This window comes from Candoia aspera, chromosome 2, assembly GCF_035149785.1.
Source record: "Candoia aspera isolate rCanAsp1 chromosome 2, rCanAsp1.hap2, whole genome shotgun sequence".
In the NCBI taxonomy this organism is placed as follows: Eukaryota; Metazoa; Chordata; class Lepidosauria; order Squamata; family Boidae; genus Candoia; species Candoia aspera.
Window position 1 is genome coordinate 47,380,601 of NC_086154.1, and position 12,751 is coordinate 47,393,351.

The window sequence follows — 12,751 nt, forward strand, 5'->3', positions numbered from 1 at the left end:
GCCATACCATGTGTGTGCTGTGGTTAGATGCAAGGCTCATAGAGAACAAGAAGCTAAACTTTTCCTTTATAAAATGTAATAGATGAAGGTTTAGCCATACTAGTATAGGTGGTGAATTGTGTATTTAGGGTTACTCCATAACTTCAGTCTAATCTCATTTTTTCTGAGTTACCATGGAGTTCTCTTTTAAATATAAAGCAAGCAAGCAAGCCGTTAGATTCTATTACATAGTCCTAGTTGTCTAAGCTTGTAGTGTTCTGCTGTAATCCATTCCTTGACATTAGCCAGGTTTTAAGGGTAACCTGTTTAGAAAAGTCAGTCAGTCCAGATTTTGGAATGAACCAGATAGAGAAGGCCAGGAACCACTGGTAAGAAAAAAAGGGATAATTCAAAACAGAAGGGGTTCAATTTCTTTTGGTGTTAATAAAGTTTGTTGCAATATTTCTCTGGCTTTGGCACCTTTTTTTGATCTTCTTCAAGAGACACAGTGGAACCAAGCTAATAAGGTTGGTCCATACTGTTTCTAAAACAACAAAAATGAGCAGTGAATTAGCTATCAAAGTGACACTACTATGTGAAAAGTGTTCAGGATTACAGTGAATTTGTTTAAGGAAATTCAAGTCTGCATTAAAAGTAAAAAAGACATCCAGACATGGCAAAATGCCATGGCATGCAAAATGGCATGTTTAACAATACAATATTATCTGTGATATTATTTGTCTAAAAGTGCATTTCCTAGACTATCTCACTGTGTTATCAAAGAGAAGCCAAACGATCAATAAGCAGGAGCAGTTGGAAACTATGGCTGGTTTTATAAATGTACAGTACGCTGTTGTAGGGATCTCTTATTTTTTATTTATGAGGGGGTACAGCATAGGGAGTCTATGGTTCTAAAACAATGCAAAATCTGCACATTATGGCTTTAGTGTAATGTATAATAAGTCAAACATCTATAGTTGAACATATTGTATGATCACCTTGCATTTTTGGAGAAATAGTGTGAGAGAGATCTTCCAAGTGAAAAGTTAATGGATACATGCAGCTTGCATACATGCACCCATACCTTCATGCCCACACTCTCAATCCCCTGCCCCCATGACAAGTAGATAGTTAGGGGGAAAGTGATTTGAAGATACTGCTGCTGTGCATCTGAAGCAGCAGCTGGAAAACAGATTTTTGAGTAGAATTATGGTTGAGCTGTTGGAATTGGTCACGTTATTTATTTGATTTATATCTGCTCAAATGAAGAAAGACTCTTGGTGATATACATATGCCCATAAAATACATTAAATGTCCATGGTATAAATATAAAAGAAACAAACAATAAAATAGCTACAATGGCACATAAAACAAACCCTTGACAGCCAGTGGTATCCATTCATACCCTGAAAGGCTGTCTGAAATAATTCAGTTTTTAGTAAGTTATGGAAAACCAATAGAGGCTGACTGACTTTCTGGAGGGAGGCTATTCCACTTGAAAAACTCAGCCAGTTTTCCTTACTGTAACTTCACAAAAACTCACTGTACTCCTGCCCTCTCATTCTTTCCTTTTCTATAATTCCATTAGACTATTTTCACTTTTGCGGCAATAAATGGTTCATATCTTCAGGGTTTATTATGTGAGTAATCCAGCTGCATTTCTGGGCAGAAAAAATACTGAAAAACCACTTTTATTTATCAGGTTTATGCTTGTAGGAGAGCCTTTTGCTGGCAAGACCAAAGTTTTGCATGTATTAGCAGATACACTTTCCCTAATGAATCAGCGTGAGTATGGAGAAGAAGAAAAGGTAATATATAGAACTGTAAATCCAAAAGCTATTACGATGGGGCAACTTTTTGGACGATTTGATCCAGTATCTCATGAGGTAAGCATTACATGTTCCTTAGATTACAAAGATGTACTGTATCTTATGGTCTTGATCAGTCTAAATCTTCAGATAGGGTAGCTCCATTCAACTGCTTGTGGCTGAGCATAGGGATTGGTTAATTGCACTGTAATACATAAGTGTTGGGGTATTTGTATACTTTGGTGCATGTTTCAGGAAATGTTCCAAATGTAAAGTTTTACTAACTGTAATAATGAATAATATCAGTCCTTCCTTATTTGATTGGTTAAGGCCACCCAACTCCACAAAGATTCTGGGCAGCTTACAAAATATCAAATGTATAATTAAAACATAGTTAAAAGATAACATAGCAAAACATAACCGTCCACCCATGACAGCAACAACATTTAAAAAACATGATGGGCTCCTCAGGTACCCTAACTGCAGGCCTGGCAGCAGACCAGGTCTTAAGGGACTTCCAGGACACGTGGAGAGTGGGAGCCAGATGTGTCTCCAGGGGGATGCTATTCCAGAGGGTGGAGATTTTTTTTTTCAATGAAGTTTATCAAGTCACCGCACAATTGTCAGCCACCATGGAGGAAAATTATTAATCTCCTTAGTTTGATTATTCAGTATTACATGTAGTTTGCTAAATGTCAATTTAGTGTGATACGTGTTTGAAACACAACCAGTTGTGCATATATATTTACATTACCAAATCAGTACACATGTCAGAGCAAGATAAGCAAATAGAGTTTGCTTGTGTGTCTCTTTTTCATTTTAGTGGACAGATGGCATAGTTGCCAATACTTTTCGAGAATTTGCTTTAACTGAAACACCTGACCGCAAATGGGTTGTTTTTGATGGTCCTATTGATACTCTTTGGATAGAAAGCATGAACACCGTGTTAGATGACAACAAAAAGGTAATGCTGTTAAGTATCTTGGATTGGGTGGGAGGGGATTGCATTAGTTTTCAGATTGCCCACTTCTTCCAATTATTACATGCATGTACTTAATTTTCAGTTAAGCAGAATTTAGGCAGCCAAGTTAGCTTAGGAAGGAAGAAATCAACCAAATAAGTGAAAATAATGAATACAAGTATGTTTTACTGTATTAGTTTTAGCAAATTGAGCAATTATTAGGTATTTTGATGTTTGGTTCCTCATCTGTTATTATGCAATATAAAATATATTTGAATCTTATTTAACAAGCAATTTAATACATACCATAAGATGGTTCTTTTTAGTCCAGAATAACTTTATTGTTTACTAGGAAATTGGCTTACGTATAGTTAAAAATGCAAACGAAAATCCTTTTAGTTCAAAACAGATGCTGGTTGTAGTGTCATGAGATGATCAGAAATTGTAAGGGATAGTGAGGAATGGTAAGGCAAAAAATATAGTTATGTTCACTTGCTCTAATAGCACGTTGATGACAAACACACCTTCTAATAGTGGACATCTAGTCTGTGCAGAGCGCGCTGGGATTTATCTGGCTCAGGATGCACCCATGCTTGCCTGAGTGCTAGGGGGCTTTAAAATTTAGGCAACAGTGAAGTGAATTCAAGCTGTTAGCTTGAGTAGGGCAATTGGTGCTAGGCACGGGAAGATAGATTAGGAGGGCTGGAGTGCCATTTGGAACAACATAAAGCAGTTGGGGCAGAACAGTTCCATTGTATAGATCCAAGTCATGTAACAGATTCTGAGAACCATAAACTCTTTAAATAAACTGCTACTTCTCATTTCATTACAGGTAGTCCCTGACTTATGACAGCAATTGGTACCGGAATTTCCATCGCTAAGCGATGCAGTCATAAAGTGCGACCACATCACTTAGCGACAGCAATCCCTGCTGTCTTGGTTGCCATCATTAACTGAATCCCACGGTTGTTAGGCAAGGCAACTTCCTGCTGGCTTCCCACAACCAAAATCAGTGGAGAAGCCAGCAGGAAGTTGCAAGTCCCAGGCCCACAGGCAGGTAAGTGGCTGCTGCCAAGTGGGAGATGGAGCAAGGGGATATGTGGGGGTGCAGGGGAGGGTCAGGGAGGGTGCATGAGAGTGCGAGGGGGTGCGTGAGAGGCACTGCATGTGTTGGGGAGGGTGTGCAGGGGTGTGGCGCGGGTCAGGGAGGGTGCAGAGGGTCTGGGGGAGGGTTCATGGGTGGAGGAGACTAACCCCAGCAACTTGCAACCTTCCTTGCTGGCTTCCCCATTGACTTTCCGGGGAAGCCAGCAGGGAAGGTTGCAAATGGTGATCACATGATTGCGGGGTGCTTGGCAAGCCATTATAAGTCTGAACAGGTTCCCAAGCATCCAGACTGCGATTACGTGACCATGAGTGTGCTTCAACAGCCAGAACTCCTAGGAACGGTCATAACCACCATTCATTCAGCACTGTTTTAACTTGGAACAGTCACTGACCGAATGGTCATAGGTTGAGGACTACCTGTATTTTACTATACAGAGGACTTGTTTGATTAGATAACATTCTATGAATCTTCCCAAAGAGTAATAGTGGTGAAATTGTTTGGAACAGAACTATGCCTCAGTTAAAGTTGTTAAGAAATACATCAAAGATCATTATTAATAAATGACACACTTGAAGTATTTTTAAATTTGATCAGCAGGAGAAGTTTTTTTTTAATTTGATTATACCATCTGAAAAGATAATTTATTATGCAGAGAGCTCAAAAAATTAAACAAGTCTTTACTTGTATCTTTACTTGCCCAATCAAGTGTCCCATCTACTCCCATTTCAAGTTGGTCTCAAATGCAGGAGGACTGATAAGAGCTACACATACATACACATACATATAATTTAGAATTTATTTGTATCTGTTTTTGTTCCCAGCTATGTTTGATGAGTGGAGAAATTATTCAAATGTCACCTCAAATGAGCCTCATCTTTGAAGCTATGGATCTATCTCAAGCTTCAGTAAGTTAAAGCCAAGTTAAAATAGTTTTCTGAATCTGAAACTGGAACCAGAATGAGATTTTTAAAATTCATTTATTATTCTGTTATAGCCAGCTACAGTCAGTCGATGTGGAATGATTTACTTAGAGCCTTTACAGTTGGGCTGGAAGCCACTGGTTACTTCATGGTTGAATACACTTCATGAACCCCTGCATGAAAAGGAGTACCAGGACCTTTTTGAAGACCTTTTTAATTGGTTAATACCTCCTGCTTTGCGAGTTCGTCGGAAACAGTGCAAGGTAGTTTGGCATTCTCTCAGAAAAAAATGATTTAATTATTGACAGAATCATATGTTGGTGAAGCCAGCTTACTGTTTGGAATTCTAGATATTTTTAAGTTTGTACAGTCCAAAGATACAAATAAGCTCCTTGTAATATAGGTAGTCCTCATTTACTGACCACAATTGGGACCTGCAATTTGGTCATTAAGTGAAGCGGTTGCTAAGTGAAACCAAGTGGTTTCACAACTGCTTATGATCTTACTTTATCTTTCCTTTGCTTTACAGATCTGTGAAGGTTGTAAATGCAAGGATTGGTTGTAAAGTTACTTTTTCATCACTATTATAACTGCACACAATTGCTAAACAAGGCAGTCTCTAAACGAGGACTACCTGTATTAAGACTATTTGGTCTTTTGAATCTTGCTCACTATGGGTTGTAAATTCTGCTAGAAATGGGTTACCCATATTAGTAAATGAAGCAGTGAATGTCTTACTAAAAATGGGATAATCTACTTCTTTTTAAGAAGGTACTGATGAAAGTACTTCAGGAAAAAAAAAGATTCTGTTGTTCAAGAAAACTATTAGTTTCCAATATAATCATTCTTAAGTACGTTCCTAAAGTAAGTGGTAGCTTGTCAATTTGAAGCTTTAAGCTAACTGCTTATTTAAATGCATCTCAGACTTGGCGGATAGTGTAGGGATACAGGAAATGAAATTGTGTCACATCTACTGAATTTCTCAAAGTCTTTCAGTACTATCCACAAAGAATTATTGTAGATTATTCCTTGGACTCAAGGTTCTGGCCTTACTTATCTGAAGGGATGAGTTCAGAAGATGGTGGCTTCTGTTTTACCCTTTGGCTGCTAGACTCTATCCATTCCTCCACCCTCAGTTTTTATACATCTGTATGAAATGCTGGAGGAAGTAATCTAAAAATTGAGCTATCCAACATTACTATATGGATAGTTCAACCTCTGTTCCATTATCTATCGTGGAAACCTAATCTAGATAATCAGATTAAGCTAGGAAGGGATAATGTGCTGATATTGATGGAACCTTGCAAATGAATGAATAGGAACCCCCCAAAGAACCAGTTACTCTCCCTAAAGAGCCAGTCAGGAAGTTCTTGTACTTTAGTATGGTGTTTTAATCAGCTGTGGTTTGTTGACCATCTGGAGTCGAATTACAGAAAACTGAACTCATTTCTGGTATGAAACAGATTTTATAGTCATACCAATTACATGAGGCTGCCCTTTAAGGTAGCCTGGAAATGGCAACTGGTGTAGAATGCAGCATTCTGGAATGTATAGGAGATAAAGTTTATATCCTGTTACGTGCATTCTATGCCAGTTGTATGGGCTAATTGTTCATTCTATTCCCAGCCTGAGGTGCTGGTATTAATTGTTAAAGCTCTGAAATAGTTTGGGTTCATGTCCTCAAAAGGTTCATTTGCATCCATATGAGTCTATCTGAGGAGATAGGTTAATAATGAAACCATTAGTGGACAGCTAGGACCACTGAATGGAGCAGAGCTTAATACAGCGAAAAAGCACGCACAGAAAAAGAATATTATCTAAAATAGCATTAATGAGCACGTTAGAGAAATATAGGTTATTGATCTTACACACTTAGCCCACCCAAGCATAAAGAATTACACATTAAGACAAAGTAGGTTCAAAAGTAAGTAAAAAAGAGTTTTACTGATTTATTTGGTCTAGTTACATCCATTCTGAAAAATGATTCTTGTTCTTCTTTCTGTCGTGAGTAAGGATGGCGAGCAGGGAGCTCCCATCCAGGCTGTAAAGCGCATGCGTAGTACTGAGGAATTAGGTAGCCATTCAAAGAGACACAGATCGGGCCCGCCTTAGCCTTTGGGGTTTATATGTCTGGGTTTTTCCCACGCTTCTTCAGTTTGTTAGGATTTTCTGTTATGTAGCAGTAATAAAACACTAGAGACCTATTCCTTGTCTCAGCATGGTTCCTGGCTGTTAGGACATCAATCCTAACAAACTCCTACTCCCATCGAAAGAGGGAGGAACAAAGAAATTAAAGGGGAGACATTTGGAAATGTTTTCAGAAACCCAAGAAATTCAGCTCGCCATCCAATAATTGGCAGCAGCCCTGCAACAACACCAACAACAGGTAGATCTACAGGTCAACACATTACAAGCTGCCATGCTACAGCAGTTACAACAACCAGCTCCGATTAACCCACAACCGGCGCCAGCAGCAGCAGCAGCAGCTCCACCAGTAGTCTTGAGATCCCAGGGCAGTCTACCAGAGAAGTTTGGAGGAGAAGCAGGACAGTTGAGAACCTTTCTCACACAGTGCACAATGTTTTTCGACAGCAGACCAGCAGAGTTCCCCACAGACAGAACCAGAGTCACCTTCATCCTAAGTCTGCTAAAGGGACCAGCAGCCAAATGGGCTATTCTCATGGTGGAGAACAACGACCCGATTCTCAACGACTACCAGAACTTTTTGGCAGGGTTCCGAGCACACTTTGACAACCCGATCAGAGAGGTCACTGCCAGCCGGGAAATTCGGAAGCTCAAGCAAGGTAACAAGAGGGTGGGAATCTACGTTGCTGATTTCAAGCTGTTAGCAGGAGATCTGGACTGGAATGAGAGTGCCTTGAAAGACCAATTCAAACAGGGGCTGGATGAAGAAATTAAGAATGAATTAGTGCTCCAGGGAACACCAGCTAACCTAGAAGCCTTATATCAGTTGTCTGTGGTCATAGATGCCGGCTAGAAGAGCTCAGAGAGATGCAGCCGGGGAGAAACAGGGGCCTCAGAGCGCTTCCAGGATTTCCAGCTCTCTCCGTAGCATCTACTCACTCAGGACCAGAGGAGCTGATGCAGATCGGGGCGAGCAGGAGGCTTATTTCCGAGGCTGAGAGGCAGAGAAGGAGAGAGAGAGCCCTGTGTTTTTACTGCGGAGCCCAGGGGCACATGGTGAGAGCTTGCCCAGCGAGAAGCCAAGCAACTTCAGTAAGACCCCCAGGGCAAGCAGCTGAAACAAGAGCCATCTCCGCCTCTGCTTCCAACCAGGGAAACTCCGTCGGTCTCCCTCCACAGAGCTCAGCAGGGAGACCATCAATCAATTAAGGAGGGCTCATTCCGAGGATTCCAGGCAATCTTTTTACTACTTACCAGTAATAATGCACGTCAACCCAGAGCACCAGGTCAAGCTAGAGGCCATCGTGGATTCCGGAGCTTCAACCAATTTTATTGATGTGCAGACTGTACAAGACTTCAACATCCCGACCATAGAATTGCCATGTCCCATAGAAGTGGAGACCATTGACAGCCAGCCCCTCAAGGCAGGGCCGATTAGAAGGTTCACAGAACCGGTGCAACTGACAATGGGAGACCACACTGAGTGGATCCAGCTTTATGTTACTGCATCGCTTAATGTGCCTGTAATCCTAGGCACACCTTGGCTGAGGATCCACAACCCATTGCTGAACTGGACTACGGGAGCAATTTCCTTCCCAGCTAAGGAATGCCAGCACCACAAGATTCAAGCCGCTCTCCGCTCTCCAGCAACCAATGCAGTCACGGAAGCAGGGGGGGTCCAGTTGCCAGCCAAGTATGCAGATTTCGCAGACGTTTTCAGCAAACAGGCCACAGCACTACCCCCCCATAGGGACTGTGATTGCACCATTGAGTTGATACCAGGAGCCAGGATTCCAGCAAGGAAACAATATCCCATGTCTCCCAAGGAACTAGCCACCTTAAAGGATTACTTGGACTCTAATCTCCAAAAGGAGTTCATCCGACCATCTACTTCCCCAGCGTCTGCTCCTACCTTCTTCGTACCAAAGAAGCCTGACCCGTTGGCACCTGCAAACCAGGAGACACCCATGAGAGTGGTCCACGATTTCAGTTTTTTAAATAAACTAACAAAAAAAGAAACTTACCTGCTGCCTCTAATCTCTGATCTGCTGGATCGCTTACAGAAGGCACGCATTTTTACCAGGTTGGATCTCAGGAATGCGTACAATCTGATCCGGATGAAAGAGGGGCATGAATATCTAACTGCCTTCAACACCAGGTTTGGTAAATTTGAGTACCTTGTTTTGCCCTTTGGCTTGTCTAATGCAGGAGCCATATTTTCCCGATTTATGAATCAAATTTTCTCTGATTTACTAGATAAGTATCTGGTCATTAATCTAGATGACATATTAATTTTCTCTGAGGATGCTACAACTCATGTAACCCATGTACGTAATGTCTTACAAAGACTGAGAGAGAACAAGCTGTTCGCCAAGCTAGAGAAGTGTGCCTTTGATTTAACTGAATTACATTTCCTGGGCTATAAGGTATCAACAGAAGGCATATCCATGGATCCTTCTAAGGTCCAGGCAATTCTCTCTTGGCCACCTCCCCGAAATGTTAAAGAAGTACAAAGATATCTAGGATTTTGCAATTTCTACAGGTGGTTCATAAAAAACTTTAGTGACAGGGCTAGACCCCTCACACAGCTTTTGAAGAAAGGATCAAAATTCATTTGGGGGGAGAGAGAGCAAGCAGCCTTCCAAGAATTTAAGCAGCGCTTTGCATTCCAGCTGCTGTTAAGACACCCTGATCCCACGAAGCAATTCATAATGCATTCAGATGCTTCCGATATTGCCATTGAGGCGGTGTTATTGCAATATACAAACAAAACCGAGAATACATTGCTTCCGTGTGCCTTTTTTTCACGCATGCTCTCACCAGCAGAGAGAAACTATGATGTTTTTAACAAGGAGTTGCTGGCAATTAAAGCAGCATCCCAAGAGTGGAGGCACTGGCTAGAAGGTGCAGCCTTTCCTGTGAAAGTTTGCACCGATCACAAGAATTTACAGCTTCTACAAAACGCCAGGTCCCTCACCCCACGCCAAATCAGATGGAGCCAGTTTTTCTCCCGTTTCAATTTTGTTATTTCTTATGTGCCCGGGGCGCAAAACTGCTTGGCAAACGCCCTGTCTCGATCCTTTCAGGCAACCCCCGCCACTCACCAGGAGGTACAGGCTACTATATTACAACCTCACAACTTTGATCAGTCTATGAGGGGGAACCAAACAGAGATTTTAGCAGCAGGCAGACAAGCAGAGGACCTATTTGCAAGAGTCAGAGCTCAGCAGCAACAGGACCCGTATGCCAGGGCCAGGATGGATGACCTCCAGAGGGACCCGCAAGACACTCCCCCCCCCATTCAATGTGGAGGCAGGAATCCTCTGGCATAGTGGGCGATTATATATTCCCCCTTCATTGAGGGAAGAAGTACTGAGACTTTGCCATGACCATCAAACGGCAGGCCACGGAGGCGTTTTCAAAACTCTCCATAGAGCTCTGAGAGACTACTGGTGGCCTAAGATGACTGCAGACATAAAGGGTTACGTTGCTTCTTGTCACACCTGCAGACGAGCCAAGCCTCTCCCAGGGAAGCCCACAGGACTCTTGCAACCCCTACCCACCCCCAGTCAGCCTTGGGATACAATCTCCATGGATTTCATCACTGATTTACCCCCGGTCCAGGGGCTGACTTCCATACTAGTGGTGGTGGACGTTTTCACAAAAATGGTGCATTTTATTCCTTGCAAGGGCCTCCCATCTGCACAAGCCACAGTGCAGTTGTTCATGGACCATGTTTTTAGGTATAGAGGCATGGTGAATCACTTGGTGAGTGACAGAGGCCCACAGTTCACTTCCAGGTTCTGGAGGGCCCTTTTCCAGTCATTAGGGGTCCAGATCCACCTGTCATCATCGCATCATCCAGCTAGTAACGGGCAAGCCGAGAAAATTAACCAATGGTTACAGCAGTATCTCAGGTGTTACACCACTTATCAGCAAGACAATTGGCCAGCCCTGCTCCCCATGGCAGAATTTACTTATAACAACTCTGTCCAATCCTCGACCAAGATGTCCCCTTTCCAGGCACTCTACGGGGTTAACCCTTGGGTGTTGCCCACCTCCTCCCAGCAGGGAACTGTTCCAGCCGCGGCTGATTTTCTTAAAGAGCAACAAGCTGCACAGGAGTTGTTAAAGGAGCAGCTGAACAGGGCAAAGAGTGCTTACAAGAGAGCTGCAGATGCTCACAGACAAGAGGGGCCAGCGATTGCAGTAGGAGACAGAGTGTGGCTCTCTACCAAGTTTTTGAACTCTACCAGACCCTCCAAGAAATTGGACTCTAAGTTTGTGGGCCCTTTCACTGTGGTACAGCAGATAAATCCAGTGGCTTATCGTTTACAGCTACCAGCATCCATGAAAGTCCATCCAGTGTTTCACAGATCATTGCTAGCCAAAGACCCTCCCCCAAGTGCCTTATGATCGCAACTGCCCCCCCCCACCTCCAGTAATTGTGGAGGGGGAGGAGGAATACGAAGTTGAGGAAATTCTGGACTCTAGGAGGAGGGGAATGGGCATCCAATATTTCATACACTGGAAGGGGTACCCTGAGGAAGAGCGCACATGGGAGAATGCCAGAGATGTACATGCTCCAGCACTGGTTCATTGATTCCATCAGCTTTTCCCTCACAAACCCAAGCCTCGCACTCTACCAGAGATTCCTCACTTGGATGAGCAGGCAGAGGAATTCGTAAGTTTGCACTTCCACCCCCGCCTGAAGCCTTGACTCCAGTTACAGAGGAGTGGGGGGGCCGCAGCCCTCCACCTCAGGTGTGCATTTCCCAGGGCGGAGGGGGGTTGACTCTTCTAATTATCTAGCTATTTTCCAGCAGTGGCCACCTGGGCCAGAAGCGTTATCAGACCTGGAGAGCAGCACTGATTCGTCCTTGGAGTTTTCCTTTGAAGACTTTCCATCCTTGCCCAGTTCCCATGGGACCTTAGAAGGAGACGTCGAATCTTATCAAGCCTCTGGAAGGGAGGGGGCTGAAATGGAATGTGAATCTGGAGGGGAGGGTGATGTCATGAGTAAGGATGGCGAGCAGGGGGCTCCCATCCAGGCTGTAAAGCACATGCGTAGTACTGAGGAATTAGGTAGCCATTCAAAGAGACACAGATCGGGCCCGCCTTAGCCTTTGGGGTTTATATGTCTGGGTTTGTCCCACGCTTCTTCAGTTTGTTAGGATTTTCTGTTATGTAGCAGTAATAAAACACTAGAGACCTATTCCTTGTCTCAGTGTGGTTCCTGGCTGTTAGGACACTTTCTTTCCCTAAACTGGATTAACTCTTAGCCCTTATTGCTGCTAAGAGCTGCATGCAAAAAGGTGCAAGCTCATGGCTCTAGGCCCAAGCATGGCCCATGATGGAAGGAGCAGCAGCAGCATACTCCCTTCCCAGATGGTGGAGGAGGAAGGAAAGAGGAAATGTGCGAGGGACAACAAACAGCTTCCTCCAGAAGCACGTAGAGAATTGCATCCTAGAACAAACTTATCCACATGCTAATGAGGCATGCTGATTTGCTGGGACCTCCAACAAATAAGATATGGTTTATTCATTTAAATTGTATTACAGATAGTGCTTGCTTAATGACTGCCCTGTGTAGCAACCATTCAAAGTTACAACAGCATTGAAAAGTAACTTTATGACCAGTCCTTGCACTTAACGACTGTCACAGCATCCCCGCAGTCACATGATCAAGATTCGGGTGCTTTGCAGCTGGCGGGTATTTATGACCGTTATAGTGTCCTGTGGTCATGTGATCACCATTTGCATGGTTCACAGCCTGCTTCTGATAAGCAGAGTGAATGGAGAAGCTGACAGTAAAATCTCAAGTTGCGAT

The 12,751-nt window shown here is 43.1% G+C and overlaps 1 protein-coding gene across 1 annotated transcript in view; it reads left to right on the forward strand.

Moving 5' to 3' along the window:
- The window catches only part of DNAH12 (dynein axonemal heavy chain 12), a 138,434-nt gene that overhangs the window by 44,119 nt on the left and 81,564 nt on the right, over positions 1-12,751 (forward strand). Inside the window, exons 30-33 of the mRNA XM_063291760.1 lie at positions 1,682-1,865; positions 2,611-2,751; positions 4,678-4,761; positions 4,851-5,039. Of these exons, the coding sequence (XP_063147830.1) occupies positions 1,682-1,865; positions 2,611-2,751; positions 4,678-4,761; positions 4,851-5,039 (598 nt within the window). The remainder of the gene's footprint in view (positions 1-1,681; positions 1,866-2,610; positions 2,752-4,677; positions 4,762-4,850; positions 5,040-12,751) is intronic.